This window comes from Branchiostoma belcheri, unplaced genomic scaffold (assembly GCF_001625305.1).
Source record: "Branchiostoma belcheri isolate BF01 breed outbred unplaced genomic scaffold, Haploidv18h27 scaffold11, whole genome shotgun sequence".
NCBI lineage: Eukaryota > Metazoa > Chordata > Leptocardii > Amphioxiformes > Branchiostomatidae > Branchiostoma > Branchiostoma belcheri.
This window is the reverse complement of record NW_017802491.1, coordinates 4,439,800-4,456,849: the sequence shown is the minus strand read 5'-3', so window position 1 is coordinate 4,456,849 and position 17,050 is coordinate 4,439,800. Positions and strand designations below refer to the sequence as shown.

The following is a 17,050-nucleotide window of genomic DNA, read 5'->3' as shown; positions in this document are numbered from 1 at the left end:
GTACATATGTAAGGGTACAGACTCCTGGTAGAATCGGCGATTTCAAGGCTAGAAATCCCGATCGCAGTCTCTGCTGGTAAAAATGTATGATCCGCGATTCATGTTAAACATGAAACACATAAAACATATTCACGTTTTATGGCTTGCGTGGACTACAAAGCTGTTTCACAATGTTAAGTTAAAGCAATAAACCTCTTCCTCTAGTTTCTACCCTGACAAAAATATGTCTGGTGGGTGGTGGCACTAATATAATGCGTCTACTGTAACGTTTTCTCACATGACTAATAAAACAGCCTCACAACGTAATTGGGGATCAATTGTGGCTCTTTAATTGATTAAGTTTAAAGAAAAAGTCGATTCAAGCAAGTTTGTTTGCACAAAAGCAATGTTTACTTTGAATCTCATGACCTCGCACCCAGCAGTATCAGTACAAGTTGCTGTGTTGAGATGACAATGTACTAGTATCCAGGACTTTTCTTATGTTTACCATCACAGATGGAAGATATATTTCAGTGTTTGAGTAAGAATAAACAGAGCAGTAGTTTGTTAGGTTTGACCATGTGAGGATAAATGTTTAAAAACAATGTATTTGCTTTGCAAATGTTATTACTTGAATTCACTCTGAATTCCCCCTAAACAACAAACAAATACATAAACCGTCAGAGTGAAGGTAAAAATGAGTTACATAATATATATACACAAATGGGTAATTTGCATAGCTGTTAAGTTTGGATCACACTATCCTTTCTAGCGTGTTGTTGCTGAATGATATTCCTGTATCCATTTTTTGATGATGGCTGCCTCCTGAGCCCGGGCCTTTACCACAGAGGGTGGGTCAGCTGGGTCACTGGGTCGAAGGTCAAGGTGGTGGGCAGCGTCCTCCATCACTATGGCAACCAGGGAGTCAGACAATGACTTCAGAACACACCCAACTGACCAGGGGTCAAGGTCACCGTTACTGTGTGGGAACAGGAATAGTGACAGTTACCAAGCAATGTAAAGGAAAACTACAAACTCAGGTACCATTTGCAAAGCAAATGCATTATGTTCACCTTCACATGGTCTAGCCCAACAAACTATTGCTTTGTTATTCTTACTCAAACACATTCAAATATATGTTGACCAGCCCCTGCAACTCTGTCCAGCCACTTGCTACATGATGTAATCCAACACCACAGGGTTCTGTCTGTTTGAATATCTTTCAAAATTGTTAACGCGGTCATATCACCTACATGTATCATGCAGAAAGATACTTGCCAGAAACATTCAGCACCAAGGACAGCTACAGCATTGTTAGCATTATCATTCTAGCCACTGCTGTTTTACATGTATTTTTGTATGTATCTCTTTTGAGGGATGGCTGCAATGCTCTGATATAGATAGTCCCTTTCCAATTTCTTGTTTTGAAGATGACAGTTCAAACTTGCTTCATAATAGCTACAAACAAAGATGGTAGATAACATATGATAACTTTCAAGATATTCACCTGAAGATGATATTGCTGGCTGCGCTGATGTTCCGACCCCAGTACTCCGTCACGGCCCAGTACGGTCGCGGCCTGACCTTCCACCTCTCGTAGCAAGCCTGGGAGAATGCGGCCAGGTCCCACGGGATGGGTGGGAACATGTCGTTCACGCCGTCAGAGCATATAGGTTCAATCTGCTCTGTACAGGCCTGGTGGGAGAAAACACATCCGATTCAATAAAGATATGACAGTTATTGATTATCAAGATTTACCATAAGTTGTGGAAGGATATATAATTTGATTGACATAACAGGTGACTATCACCTTTTCAAGATCACCTAAGACTAAAATGTAAGGTTTGTACCGCTTGCATCAGGAAAGACCCTACTCTTTGAATAAGGTATGAACCCAGAACCTTCAGCTTCCGAGTCAGTATTCTTGACAGAGTAGAAACATACATGTACATTGTATAATGTTTGACAAACACAATTTGTGCGTACCTGATACTGCCATGCCAGACCCCCATAGTACGGCTGTGAGATGTCCAGACAGGCTGTTTGTCCTGTGAAGTTGAAGTACAGTTTTGCCGCCGCCGCAACACCAGACACCACATCCTCATGGCTTGTTATCAGCTGACAAGCTTCCTAGAATTAAAAACAATTTTGTTAAATGTTTGTTATTTTTTCAGTTCAGTCCTTTGGTCATTACCTCTATCTCAGACACTATGCTAAATAATCGGCCATTGGACAAATTCCATACCCTGGTCAAAACAAAGTCATTCAAAACTAAAACATAAAAATGCATATTTTTATGACTGGCCTGATGCACAGCTATGATGGGTTTCAAACAACATTTGTACCACCTCCATATGCAGCTTTAGTGCAGGTATTTCTGATGTCTACCTGCACCTAACCTGCACTGGTCCAGTGTATCCTGTTATACAATATGTTACAGCACCAGACTCTGAGTCATTCAAAGTTATTCTTTAAGGACTGGATGGGATAGTACAATGTAAATGAGTGGTGCACTTGGTTATGTCAAAGGTGTAGTGCAGGTGATATTGTGCAGAAAGAAGTATTTTCAGCCCCACATTTCACAAAAAAAGTCTGGAGAAGTTACCTTGACGGGCCATGCAGGCAGCGGTGTGAGGAAGTTGGCAGGGTAAGGGTAGTCTATCAGGGCATAGATCATCCACAGGTTCACTAGCCAGTCTACCAGGGTCGGCATGTCGTCTGTCGTCAGCGGCGTACAGAGACTGAACATCGATGTCAGCTTACGGAGGCCTGGGTCTGTTAAAAACAAACACGTACAACAAAAAAATAGTAACATAATGATTGTTCTTTGTAACATACTTGAATAGTATCCCATACTACAAAGTACAGTCAAACTTGCCAAAGCGACCACTTCTATAAGCCAGCTATGTGGACATAAGGACTGCTTTTTCTCTGTCCCATTTTTCCCGAACACATGTTAAAGCATTAAGGGCTTACGTCGACCACTTGTCCAATGCGACTGCGATCAGCGCTATTTGGCACCAAACATGGCCCAATCTCTGCCTATGATAACCGCATCATTTTCAAGCATGTGGTGGTGATGATTAAAATAACTAAGCAAGAAGTCTTGGTGGAATCAGTCAGTTTACCATTGATTTCAACAGCATGCCAGTGTTTGTCTGAGCAATGCAAACTGGCACTGGCTGGGTCACTTTGGGTCAATGGGGCTGTCTATTGATTCAGATTCTGAGTCAACAACCCTCACCACAAGATCACATTGCCACCTTTAGTTAGCAAGAACGAGGTAACCTAAAATGTCCGACCTGTCTTCCCTAAGTCCTGGATGACGTCCCAAGAAGATCGGATGATTTCTGGACAGCCTGCTCCTGACTTCTGGAAGGTCCTGGTGGCCACGTGAGAGTACGCCTCGCAGTCTGTGATTCCTGGGAACTGGAATATAGACGCAGCTGAGGCAAGGGACCTGGACAGGAGGACAAAAAGAGTCATGTATGCTGGAAATTGTAAGACTGGTCTCTTCAATCTAAGTAGAAAGAGCCTATGAGAAAAATGTCGTCAACTTTCATTGACAGACTTTGGTATTACACAAGTTCTACTTCTTTCTTAATGAACCTTGTGAATTAGAAGAAAAATTCCTTCTATATCTAAGTTTTAATCAAGGAGGTTTCACTATTAAGAAGGTTGATATGGTACTTCGAGTTCTATTATTATTTGCCCACTGCTATACAGCAATATCTGATCAAAGTGCCAAATGTATTGCATTATACTATAGGAAACTATTTCTATCCAGTGAAATAAATCCTCAACTCTCCCTTTCACAAAGTTTCAGTTGGACATGTTCCAAAGAACAAAAACTGCAGTTCCTCACCCTGCCACAAGGTGGGGATATTTCATCCGTATCCATGCGGCGAGCATGCCTCCGTAGGACCCGCCAAAGGCGAAGACGGGGCTGTCCTCAGTTCCGCAGATCGTTTCCTTCAGGTGTACGATCAGCTCGGCGAAGTCTGCAAGCGCCTGGGTCGAGGTCAGGTAACCCAGGTGGGCGGGGTCCTGGTGGGGAGAATCTATATGTAGATCAGTCGTTAGAGGAAATTTAAACGGAAGCAGCTGCTAATGGCTACCAATTCTCTATTGGTTATGTTGGGGGTGTTGGAACATTCAACATACATGTGAATACATTCTAAATGCAAATAGAGTCTTGAGATGATTTCAGAGTATCACCTTGAAAGAGTCCTGGCCATACGGCAGAGACTGGCCGTAGTAGCGATGCTCTGCAAAGATGACCATCGCACCAAACCTGGGGGCCATCTCAATCAACAACCCCTAGGATGGGAAACAAATAAAAAAAAACGTGACTGCAGAGTTGTTATAATATCAAATTTTCATGCTGAACAAAATCTCAAGACACATACAAGTACTTGCACTAGGTCCTAAAACAAAAACAGTCTACTACATTGTACTGGCCAGTATGATATTGTCACCTATTGTGTTAGCCAATCAATCAAGTTAGATACAAGACATCATATATACTGATCATTATATATTTGTAATTGGAACAAGCCAAAATATCTAACGTGATGACTGATAAATGCACACCGGTGAAAGAACCGGTACCCCACTCTTTAAAATACAACTGTTCAAGTAATATATTTCTAAACTGTGAAAAATCCAGGTTTTACAGAGTTGCTGTGCGCTCTGTCGACAAGGTAAACTACAGTTACTATAATGTTACCGTGTTCTTGACGAAATCTTCGATATCCCCTTCATTCCCAGTGTACAGGAAGACGGGGCCTCCAGGTTTGAAGTAGGTGTCGTTCACCAGGTAACGGAGCTGGAATGTGTCTGAGTTGGCGAAGCTAAAGTGGTCCACCTTTTAGAAAGGAAAAGAAACAAGATGGAGGATGCTTTGAGTATTAGCCTGGTGTCCAGCCTTGTTTATTTTATTGTCATCTGCATAATTATGCCTTGGTTTCAACTAGAGCTGTGTACCGGTACGCAGTACCGATACTGTACCGGAAAAATTGATTAGGTACAGGTCCAAAATACCTAATCCCTCAGTACCGGTACTGTACCTAAACAATTTCACACCAATTTTATGCCTATTTGTGACCTCAAATGTGTAAATAGCTGGTTAACAATGGGTCCCTGTGTAAGGACAGTGTGTTCATGAAAACAATAACACCTTAGTTTTGCCTATATTTTATCTGAGCATTCGCCATAAACAAAGAATAAACCTTAACTATCAAGTTTGTTTGTTTTTTTTGTTATTGAAGGAGTTCAGAAGAGCATATAAATTGGTCCAATTGTTCAGGTACAGGTTCAGGTCCGGACCTGTACCTAAACCTGTGTACCTGTACCTGTACCTGTACCTAAAATTTGTTTAGGTACACAGCTCTAGTTTCAACCTATACACCTGTCCATGTGTACTGTACATACACCCACGTGCACATACACACGCACACGCACACATACAAACATTCACACTCACTCACTCACTCACTCACTCACTCACTCACACACACATGCACATACACACACAAACACATACAAGTATAATGCATGATAATTACATACACATACAGATACACACACACACACACACACGACACAAACAAATGATGTACACACACACACACACACCACACGCAAACACATCACACGCAAACACACCACATGCAAACACTCACACAAACACATATACACACACAAACACGCACTGTAGCTGTAACGTTTCACCACATACGGTCAAACCTGCCAGACGTGATTTGCGGAAGTGTTGCATGCATGTAGGCATTATTCCTCACCTGTACTTCAACATATCGAGTCTGGTATCCCGGCACATTCGTCCCGCTAACACTGCAGCTCCCCTGGTTTAGCACAACATAGGCTAACAACAAGCTAACCAGCGGCACTCGTTGTTCGCCCATGATGCGCAATCCAACCCGCTATATTTAGAGCAGCTCCATGTCATTCCGGTCGTTCAAGTTGTGGCCTTCATTCCGTCTGCAGTTTACCCTTAGACTGACAGGAGTCGCTATTACTCCAGTACTAAAGTAACTGCAAGCAGATGTAATGACCAGTAAACTCAGTTTGTGCCGGTCAATAATATGTAAAAACGCCAATAAATTAGAAGTTTGCAATTGGCTAAAATGTGTTTGCCCCTCCCTCATCTTCAGCAACAATCTGAGTTAGTTTATCTAGCATCAATCGGTCTTCAAAACCACACGACCCTTCTGAATCCTCTGCAATCTAATCCTAAATACCTGGACATATCTGGAGACAAGTGATCCTCTTCAAGACACAAGATCCTCCTTGACATACGTCTCTTTTCCTGCTATGTTTCTGTGTTAAACAAGCTTTTACTTTCCTCATTTTGACACCCCACGAAGCATACCGAAGCCTGTCCTTGGTGCTGAACACCTTCCACACACATAAGGAAACCAATTTAGTGTTTAGGGTAGCAATACTAATCTTTCCAATTTCCCTAGCGTCACTTCTTCCGGAGCACAAGCTTAAGCGCTACCTACTATCCAGAAATCACGACCCTCGCATGTCCAGTCACAAAAACATAACCTTCTTAGCAAAGCTAATGATGCTGCTTAGAAAAACGGTGAAACATACAACAAGATAGTCTTCAACATTATTGTCATTTATTCTTTATACATGGCAAAACAATTAGATATGTACAGACCCAGACAATGACAGCAATCATGCTAATACAGTAAGCATGGCTGAACTTAATTTAAAATCTTTCCTTGCCGACAAGGCAGATATTTTTTTTCTCCCGGCCATTGCTTCTTCCTACGGGAAGAACTTTCCAAGATTCCTCGCGTAGTTTTTCTCTTGAAAAAAAGCACCGGTTGCAACATGTTCACATCTTTCTAAGGTGCCGCAAGAGATAGAAACTTCCGGAACTAGAGAATCTGCCCGCATTCAGATTGCTCACATGGGAATGGTCAAAAGTTTACGTTATCAACTTATCTATGGCAGTACCTATTAAAGTATAATGAAAGAAGCCAGTGCATCACACTTATCAGGTACCTCACTGAGTGCCTGTTGTAGTAACCATTGTAAGTTTTGTGTAAGAGAGTTAAACTCAAATGTGAAATACACGACAGGTTACTAGATAAGAGTCTCCTCTTGGATTACATACTAAGACATACATCTACTTTCTGTAAGCTCTGGTTCACCCTTCAAAAATCCACTCTGTGTAAGTCTTGTCTTCAAGAAATTCAATCTTCCTATATCCTTAAATTTTCCACACATCCTTGCTCCTAACAATATGCTCAACCCAGGTTTCTCTTACTAGCAAGTTATCTTTAAATAGAATGCAGACCATGTCAAATATTCAATTCACATACACAATCTAGACATTGTCCTGCATTTTGGAAAGGTACACCCAAATCTACAGTCATACTTTTAGTCGGTATACACATAAAATAAATATCATCAAACTTGACAACAGATCTGGCCTGGCTTGAGCACATCCTTGGAGCACGTTGTACAATTAGTCTGCTAAAATGTCTCAACCGTGAGCTATGGGGCTGCATATAACGCAACGATTAAGTTATAACATTGGCACTTATAATGATTTACTTTGCATACTTTGATATATACACAGCTAAACTCATGGAGTCTAGCAGATCATACTGAGCAATTGGACTACCAGGATCCATTCAACTTCTTTGATACCTCATTGCAGCCCCTCTGATTCCTTAGCTTTGAACTGTGACTAACAACTAACATGTACAACAACCCTTTCACAGGAGTCAGGACAGACATTTCTATTTCAGCCTCACAACGTGGAAAGCGTTACAGATTTCCTACACATGGCTGAAAAACTTGGTGCAGCCGGAAATCCAGTTTTTGTTCCGTTTGGTCGACGACTATCCCCCTCCCACAGACCAAACGCGAACCAAACTGGCTTTACGTCTACTCATAGATGTGGGACTGTTGTCTCATTGCACTGTTTTGCCTGGAGCTATGGTTGCCGGTACAGACACATCGTAAATTTCCAATCTGGCAGGATCGCTCGTGAACATGGCTCCTCCTCTCCTGGACTTTGCTGCAATACGACAGTCTGTCAAGTTTGGAAGTTTCACGTTCAACTCTCTCCTGAACGACTCTCCTTGGATTCTCCTCTTGCCCTTCGTGGCTTGACTTCACTGTACACACATCTTGCTTGTTGTATATGGACGGTTTCAGAAACTGACAAACATTCTGTGTGCTTTTCTGAAGACCTTGCTTTTTTTTACTAAAGTTTCTATCACAGGTTCCTTTTGGCAGAGAGCTTGACTTCTTGAGGACATCTAGATAATGGCCTGATGTAAGACGTTGTCTTACTTCAGCCCAAGTGTCTTCATGATCTGTTCGTAGACTGTCCACGCCATGGCTGCCATCAACGTGCGCCGAACGGTGCGTGGAACGATGCCTCGGAAGAAACCCTTCAGCCCATCAATCTGCAAGGTAGAAAAAAGAGGCATCTTAAGTGACAAACTCAAACTCGGAAAACTATGAATATCAGAAACACAGTATTTGGCTTCAGTTGTTGTGAGTAAAGAACTTTGCCATTTAATCATTAAACCTGATGAAATTATTCACCAATACACATATTGCCAAGCATAAGTTTCAGTTACAGATCTACCCGACCCAAACTTACCTCGTATACGCTGACGGCAGCTGACCCCATCCACTTGAACTTGTAGGGGTGGATCTGCATCTGTGTTTTGATGACGTCAGCAGGCTGCGTGACGGCCGAGGCCATCGCTCCGGCCACGATGCCGCACGTGAAGTGGAGGATGGGGACAAAACTAGAGTCCAGCTGATCTGTGGACAGGTAGAAAAGCTAAGTAAGTATGTGGATGTTATACTTGGGGCTCAGAACAAAGAAAGACTGGACAAGATTGGATTGCTCATTCCTTCACAAAGACCAGTGTTGTGCACTCAAAAATCTGGTTAACTCAAAATGATTTCTACCAACACAGATGAACTTTCAAGCTAAAACTAAGCATTTTCCTCACCACCGGGTATGCGTTTCTTGAGCTCGGAGTAACACATGAAGTAAATTCCTGAGAACGGCACGTCCCTCAGCAGAGTGGCGCTCAGCCCACTGTACAGGCCCTTCCTGCCCTCATGGCGGTACATGTCCTTCAGCGCAGCCGCAACGCCGCGGTACTGGAACATCCCGCACTGAGGGAACACACAGGGAATCATTATCATTTACAATAATGACAATGACACTTTAACAAAAGACCTGAGTAATACTTGAGTAAAGCTTACTTTTGGACAGTTGGCTTCAAAAGAAGAGATGTGCGCTTACCTCGTATCTAACTTTCACTACGGTCACAGGTAACATGGAGACGCCGACAATTGAGCGAGCTGTGGCACCAAGCAGCAGGGACTGGGCTGCGGTTGGGTCAGTCTCGCTGTGGAGAGACAAACAAAAGAGACCATGAGGATCATTACATACGAACACTGGAACTTAGAAGTCTCAGGGAATAAACCCTAGCACAGAAAATCCAGCAGGGATGAAATGTCCTTCAAAAAAAGTCACAGGGAGAAGGAAGTGGTAACAATGTGTAACAGTGTTGTCATGTTATGTGTAACAGTGTTGTCATGTTATGTACTGTTTTTTTTAATTATGCATACCTATTTCTCATGTTAAAGATCCTACTGCACTATCGAGTGGGGGTCCGTGAGTGGTTCAAACGTTACAGTCTGGTCTTTCGCAGCTTGTACATTCTATACAAATCTGAGGTTATGAACCACAGGTGAGCTATGCTTACCTGAAGAAGAATGCCTTGAGCTCGTGCAGAGTACAGAAGTACATCCCGACTCCTGGCACACAGCGCCAGATAGACTGTGGGGAACAGAACACACCAACAGTCAAAACCAAACCATCTCTATGCCACATGTGGCTTCCGTATTATCACAAAGAGATTCAAAATTCTCTCATTCAGGTTGGTGATGATTGCGCAGCTCAGAATATACTTACCGGGGTGACCCCCTTCCAAAGGCCAGCCACTTTCTCATTGCGGATGACGGTGACCAGGGTCTTAAGCATGCCAGCATGGCTCTTGGACCTACGGAAAAAAACTGGACATGAGTAACCTGGAGCAAACTTCCTGTTCCATATGCATTTCCATTCAACTGACTACATCCATATGCAATCAGGGCTTGAAATACTTTTTCTGTATACCTGCACTGCTGCAGGTAACATTAAAAATTACCTGCACCACTGTGAATTTAGGAAGTATGGATCATACTAAAACTTGTTCAGAAACCATTGCCATTATTTCCATTATACTTCATAGGTGGTAACAGTCAATGCAGCAAATAAAATCCACATACACCCACAGTTCTATATAAACCCAGTACACAAGCCGGTGCAGGTAGACATCAGGTGGTACTTCAAACCCTGACAATTTATTCTTTAACTAGCCTTATCGAACTTTCTTAACCTTCTCCCTGCTGCTCAACCCTGTAACCAACACAAACTTGGTGCCAAAAGGCTACTTCAGCAGGGAGAAGGTTAAAACAAATCCCTGTAAAAGATTAACATCAAGAACATCAATGTACCAAACATAGAGCAAATAGGTTTCATGTCACATATAAACAATGTCACATCACAGTAGAAAGACGGTGTCAGTTTGTGAACACGTGTTACGTACCATATCATCCATACTGGATCATAGCCACAGGTGCCCCCACTAACGTAACATCACACCAGCGTGCATCTTAGTGTACTTAGTACCATCACCACCAGTGCTCCAGTACCCAGGCTGACCGACCGACCGTGTTTGCGGGCACACCCCATATCGTGCTTGGGTTGTACACCCCCGAAATCGACCTGTAGTGCCTTACCCGATGGCCAGGGGGCTCTGTAGCCTTGTCTTTACCAAGTCCAGCGGTTGGAAGAGAATTGTGGAGCATGTTCCGCTGAACGATCCTGCCAGAAATGACTTAATCATTGGAGCCTGGAGAAAACAAAGGGGGGAAAAGTATAGAACAGTCAGAGAGGACTCAAGATAATGTGGCACTGGTAACATTGAAAAATTGGCCGCAAAGACTGTAGGAAGTATGAATACTAAAAACTGTTCAGAAACCATTGCAAGGTCAGAGATTGGAACACACAGCTAGCTGCCGCCACGCTGCATGTCTGCGAAGCTGGTGTGTTTCGCTGAAGGGCGGTTATACCGGTTATACCGATACAGATACATGTGTATGCCATCCAAAAATAGTTCTGTGAACGTTCCACCTGCTTTCGTTTGTCCAGAAAACTGCACCACTTACATAACTCTGCCCAGCAGGACTTTTTAAAAATGGTCATCATTATCATAATACAACAGACAAGCGACCTACATAGGAATTCCATAGGTTGTAATACAACACTGTAGTAAGCAATGTTGTTGTGCTTTTTTGTTTGGTTCCATGCAGTATCAGTGGTCTCTATGGAAGATATTATGTGGCTTCCACTGAATGCGGGTCAAAAACACAGTTGTGAGACATCTCAACATCAGTAATATTTGGATGTTAGAAAAACAAATGTCAATAGCAAATTACTCCTCTTCCTCTAGCTCTCTGACATCAGATATTTCAATACTTTGCCTGAAACATGCCACTAAATGAAAGATTTCACTGTGTATATGATGATAATGTGTATTCAGGACTACAGAAAGACACATTAGCACACATGTTAGCCCTTACATCTACCACATCAGTTTTATCTAGGCCAGGACAACACATGTTTAGCCACGTGAAGTCTGTGAAATTCAAAAGCACTTTTGGGGACCTTGGCCGAGTATTTTGTTAGTGCGGTCCCCTGAAGTGTTTTTCAGACTTCACTCCACGTGGTCTGAAAAAACTTTCCTCACTCAGCAATTCACCATGGACTTTACCAATGGAACACATGTTTAGACACGGGACCAGAAAAATAACACACTGTGGCACTTAGTAACTCATTACAGTCATTTACTATGGAACCCAGGCATAACAAGAGCACACAGAAAAAAAAAATGGGCAAATCCATCCTCAAGTTTGCAGACATGGTATAATCATTTCTCTGTTTTGTTTTTTCAATTCACACATAATCCTCCCAACATTCATGCCAAAATCATCTAAATGGAACAGCCCATGCCATACAAGCATGGCCTGGCATGTGACCTCTGCACTTTGTAACCTAGCAGTGACCTGGACTTTGACTCACGTGTATGTGCATGATGTTACTAACATCATACCTACACCTTATACTTGTTTTTCTTTTGGGAAAAGGGGGAGGGGGGCACTGAAGCTCATCTATTCCATTCTGATGAGAAAAAAAATCTTCAACAAAAATGAAATTTAGGCCTTAGTGCTTAAGAAAGTAACCAGTACTAGTATTTCAACTTTGGGCTTTGAGAATTCAAAATATATTCAATTCCTGATTCTTTTCAACTCTTCACTGTGAAAACACATTGTAGATTGCCATCTTTAGAGCAGCACCTGTTTTCTACGCTTGTCTACTGGAGCATATATTATGACAACAGTGCCCAGGTCAACGACCCCCCCAGTGTTCAAGTTACCATCACAAAGACAATGAGCTGTCCGTAAACAACTCCAACCACCTGTCAGTAAACAACATTCTCACCTGAACTACTGTTGGAACTTGTTACAATAGAGGCAGGTAGAACAAGGCAGACTTCACTTTCCTTTATCTGTTTAATTCGCCTCTTCTGAAAGCCCTGCAAATTTACCTTGTACGCCATCTTTACACCGCAAGTATGTTTTGCAAATTGTGCATTCATTTCCTTTACTGAGTGGGCTCCACCCACAATGGTAAACACTTGAATTGAGAGTTTGCAAACGAGCACTAAATTTTTCAAACGGGTACCATAGCAACTGTAAAACTAAAGGATCCTTTTTCATTTAAGAAACATTGTCACCTTTGCTTCAAGCTCATTCATGATTGTCTCTCATTCGGGTCACTGGCCTACACTGTGCAGTTGCCTGTGCAATGCAGTTTTGACACGTAGATACATATCTGCTGTCAAGTCAGTAGCAACACTGGGCTTGGGCCAAGCAGAGGGGTTACCACAGGACAACCACAAAATGCTTTACAGTTATACCCCTCTCAAACAATGTTGCAAACAAGTACAGTTGGATGCCTTTCTGAATTGTGTCTTTGCATATATCATTGTATTTTATACACTTCTCTGGGTCTGAATAGTATTATCGTGAACTGTCTACATACGACTATAGACTTGTCAGGCAGTGAATTTAGCCTGGGGCTGGGTGGGGTTACTACAGTACATTTTTTTGTCATAACGTTACGAACTGGCAAATTACAGAAACCATTGCATTGACGCCACGTCTAGACATGACCACAGACTTAAGCCTCTGGCTAGGTGGGATATTTATACAGGTATTACAACAGGATCATTGAATCAAAGAATTGCTTTAGGTTGACATGAATGATGAAGTTATGCACTGCTCTCCATGTTCTCTACACCATTTTGGCATTTTCACATTTAATATTCTGTAGAAGTTCAGAAAACTGCTGTCTGAACAATCAGGCTGTACTCTTGACCCAAATCTAAAGAGTGAGGTTACAAGATAGCCGCACATAAACAGCTAGTCTGTGTTCATAAACCTGATTTGGCTTCATAAATCTGTCCCTTATGTTTGGAATTGGGAGTGTGCTTAGACAGACAACAAATTGTTGAAAGGAAGCCAAAACCTCTGGCTGGAGGCCAATACCCTTTGCCAGTTCACTGAGGCCTGGCTTGATTCCATGGGCGGTACCTTACTATATTTTTATGGGATGGGTTGCGCAGAAATGTTCCCAACTAGTTGTCAAATTACTCCTGTCATGTCACTGTTGACATGGTCAACCCACTAATGTAAGTAACACTTTGAAGCAACACATTCTTAGAAACCCCATTTCACATCAGCTTCTTTGAACTCATCCACTGCCATCCACTGTCTACAAGCAGAATGTGTTTCTTATTTTTTACATTTATTTAAATTCTTACATAATCTAACTTTCACTACTTGATAGATAACAGTATGTAACCAGATCAAGGGATGCAAAACAGGACATTTTTAAGTAAGTTGTCATTATTTGAAAGGCTGATAGGAAGTTAGCTGGAAAATCTTTACAAAACTCATTGTAATTCTACAGACAAACTTGACACTCATGAAATGTGAACGATGTTCCCACTGAGTGACCTTTCAAGGGTTCAATATTTAGCTCTGGGACAATCCTTGGCAATGAATAAGCAGTAAGTTGGAAAATCTTTACTAAACTCATTGTAATTCTATACACATACATGTATACTCAACCTCAGTCATGAATTTGATGAAATATAAATCATGTTCCCTACTGAATGACCTTTCCAGGGTTTAATGTGAACTCTGGAACAATCCCTGGCAATCAAGTGAAATACCATAATGATAAACGCTCCACTGGGAACTGTGGGGATCATCGCGTTTCATACAGAGCCATAAGTGCCTTTTAAAATTCCAGAGGGTTAGAATATTTGCCATGGCGATGGGATTTGAATGACAAAACCGTTCAGAGTTGCAGGGAGACTAATAATCAGGATAGTAGGTTCTAGAACAGCAGTTTTAAAAAAATAAGAAGTTGCCACGCAAATCTGGAAATGGCATCTATTACATCAAAGCACAGCAAGACACCTGACTTTCAGTCCTGATTAACTCTTTTAACAGAGATATCTATTTTAAGTTATATTTTCAGCAACTAGTGTATAACTGGGCTGCCAAGGAGGCATTTGATAGAACTGTATCTGTGGAACAGATGCCAAAATTCTCATGCTCCTTTTAGATGTTATTCTCGTGTTGCCTCTCCCTAAAGCCAAATCCACATGCTGTTCAAAAAAAATGTCCTCTCTACACAGATAACACAGATGTCAATAATTTGACCAAGTCTTAAATTGTTCACTAATAGTAATGGTCTACAGACTGTAGACAGGGACTGTAGACAAATAGGAAACCTACCAATTCTCCCAAATATCGAATTTCCAATAATGGTCCACTGCCCACCTGCTTTGCTCATACTGTATTTGCAAAGACACAGATTTTAAAACTTATAAATTTCCAGACAGTGAGTCCTTTGCATAATAAAGGAATGTGACTGCTAGTAGTATACTCACAGTATCAAACAGCTTGGCTTGGCCCATTGAAGTCCTTGCAGACTACATCTTGGTCCAATGTCTAACCTATCTAAGACTACTACTACTAGTACACTACTTCGAATTTTGTCTAAAATTTGCCTAAGACATAAGTGTGTTGACCTAAACAACAGCAATTATGAAAGTCTTGAAAAACTGTCAGATAATCCTAGACCCAAAGTCCCAGTGGTCCCTATGCACTGAACATGTTTGCGCGAAGGTGGTATGTTTTTTTGAAGCGTCAGCAGCTATATTCTGCTCAGGTGACTCAAGAAGCCATTGTTGACAAGGGGTGTTCCAAATTGTTTATGGGGATACTTACATATTTAGCAACCAAAATATTGATCGCATCACATTCTGGCTGCATCACAATACTTTTATTTGGTATCTAAAACATATTTTATACATTTTATGGAACCAGTTTCCAAGAATTGTTGAGATTTATGGAACAATACGTCGTCAACAATTTTTTTTGGATCCTGCCCACCCCCCGATGACCTAGCATGTCTTATGGTCCACACCCCAAACAGAACCAGTCTGAACCGGACTCGCCAACCTCATGACGCCTGGTGGAATTTGAAATTTCGTGAAAAACAATCCATAAACTCCACCCAAATAGTCCCCATGGCTTCTCAGTAAGGCCAGCTCAAGTTTGGAAATGGTTGTGGGTACGTCGGACGCTGTTTCGTAAAATGCGACCCGTTTTGAAAGCGTCAAAATATCAATATATGTTACTGGAACCATTCCAAGTCTTAGAGTACGATGTAAACATTGCGTAATTTGGCAATATCCTGCCCAATATCGACAACAAACTGTTTCTACGATCATTCCAAAACCTTAGAATGTCTTAGCTCCTTACTTAGTAAACAACTAAATATTGGGGATTTAGAGCCACACTTTCAATTATGTCAAAATCACAGAAAAAATTGCGCAATACCAACCGGTATCCCGCACCGCTACAGGATATAACTCTTGAGCAACAACACATTTCATACTCACAGCAATAATGGAATCCATAGTGGCTCGAGCTCGCTCCAACGACGGGGATTTTTCTTTGAGCACCAGTGCTCCTGGAATAGCTGCCGATAGACTTCTAATTGTATACTTAGCTAGACTACTGCCCAAAACTTCTCCGTACCAGCTGAGGTTGTGCAACACTACTAAGTCAAGTCGCCCTCCCCCTTTGGAAGTGTCGCTGGTACGGAGAAGCCTAGACAAGCTCCGTGTCCGAATAATCGGAGTAGTAGATTTCATCCACCCGGCACAGCAATGTCATCTTAACTCTAAAATCCGTGGCCAGAAATGACATTTGAAACGGAGATTTGGAGAGAAACTTCGCGAGGACCTACTCTTGGTAGCGACAAAGCGTTTGTGAGGCCCATGGTTGGGAATCACCCTGCTTTCTGGGGATGTAGGCGGAAGGATTTCACAACATCCTACTTCATATCACTCCGCCAAGAATTTCAAATTCAAAATTGGGAATGTGATCAAATTTATCGTCATTTTTGAGTATAAAATTTCATTTATTGTGTTATTTTATTGTCTTTGAACCAAAGTTTATTTTATTTCAAGCATGTATAAATCAAATGGGAACTATATTTTTGACCGAATCACTTCGCTGCAGTGCTCTATTGTCACGCACTCGACGCGTGCTCCGGGCATGGACCAGATCCATGATGACGCAAGATATCCCCGATACTGTCCTGTGATTGGTCAGGATTATGTGGCGGGAAAGACAAACTGGACACCGGTGCGTGATCACTCTAATCAGCTGTTTATCTACTTCACGTGATTGCGGCACGTGAACACTTCCAGCACGTGAATTTGTTTTTGCAGGGATATTTGCCCAATGTCCCTGACTACTGTCTGGGTCACTGGGTCTCAAAGCCACGTTTTCATAAAGGCAG

The 17,050-nt window shown here is 42.0% G+C and overlaps 2 protein-coding genes across 4 annotated transcripts; both read right to left on the bottom strand.

The window, feature by feature from the left end:
• Positions 1-324: 324 nt before the first annotated feature.
• Positions 325-6,052, bottom strand: LOC109482435 (lysosomal Pro-X carboxypeptidase-like). The gene is made up of 9 exons (XM_019785145.1): positions 5,781-6,052; positions 4,709-4,846; positions 4,198-4,299; positions 3,845-4,026; positions 3,282-3,439; positions 2,585-2,754; positions 1,966-2,109; positions 1,487-1,674; positions 325-958 (listed from the first exon to the last, which is right to left on the bottom strand). The coding sequence occupies exons 1-9, from the start codon at positions 5,901-5,903 to the stop codon at positions 748-750; spliced, it is 1,416 nt and encodes a 471-aa protein (XP_019640704.1). The 5' UTR covers positions 5,904-6,052; the 3' UTR covers positions 325-747.
• A 552-nt stretch (positions 6,053-6,604) lies between these two features.
• Positions 6,605-16,548, bottom strand: LOC109486148 (solute carrier family 25 member 38-like). Of its 3 annotated transcripts, none has more exons than XM_019789869.1 (8): positions 16,143-16,548; positions 10,647-10,952; positions 9,971-10,058; positions 9,762-9,835; positions 9,296-9,401; positions 8,997-9,165; positions 8,636-8,802; positions 6,605-8,435 (listed from the first exon to the last, which is right to left on the bottom strand). In XM_019789869.1, the coding sequence occupies exons 2-8, from the start codon at positions 10,652-10,654 to the stop codon at positions 8,316-8,318; spliced, it is 732 nt and encodes a 243-aa protein (XP_019645428.1). In that variant the 5' UTR covers positions 10,655-10,952; positions 16,143-16,548; the 3' UTR covers positions 6,605-8,315. The 3 variants fall into 3 exon arrangements, with proteins under 3 accessions (XP_019645428.1, XP_019645415.1, XP_019645422.1); XM_019789856.1 differs by having other exon boundaries at positions 10,840-10,952; XM_019789863.1 differs by lacking the exon at positions 16,143-16,548 and adding an exon at positions 15,126-15,310 and having other exon boundaries at positions 10,840-10,952.
• Positions 16,549-17,050: the final 502 nt, after the last annotated feature.

Excerpts from the sequence above, each read along its gene's own strand:
- LOC109482435 (XM_019785145.1), bottom strand. The coding sequence starts at position 5,903 with ATGGGCGAACAACGAGTGCCGCTGGTTAGCTTGTTGTTAGCCTATGTT. Across the intron at positions 4,300-4,708 it reads AAGATTTCGTCAAGAACACG|GGGTTGTTGATTGAGATGGC; the intron begins GTAACATTATAG and ends TTCCCATCCTAG. Across the intron at positions 2,110-2,584 it reads TGCCTGCATGGCCCGTCAAG|GAAGCTTGTCAGCTGATAAC; the intron begins GTAACTTCTCCA and ends TTTTAATTCTAG.
- LOC109486148 (XM_019789856.1), bottom strand. The coding sequence starts at position 16,397 with ATGAAATCTACTACTCCGATTATTCGGACACGGAGCTTGTCTAGGCTT. Across the intron at positions 9,402-9,761 it reads CTCAAGGCATTCTTCTTCAG|CGAGACTGACCCAACCGCAG; the intron begins GTAAGCATAGCT and ends GTCTCTCCACAG. Across the intron at positions 8,436-8,635 it reads CTGCCGTCAGCGTATACGAG|ATTGATGGGCTGAAGGGTTT; the intron begins GTAAGTTTGGGT and ends TCTACCTTGCAG.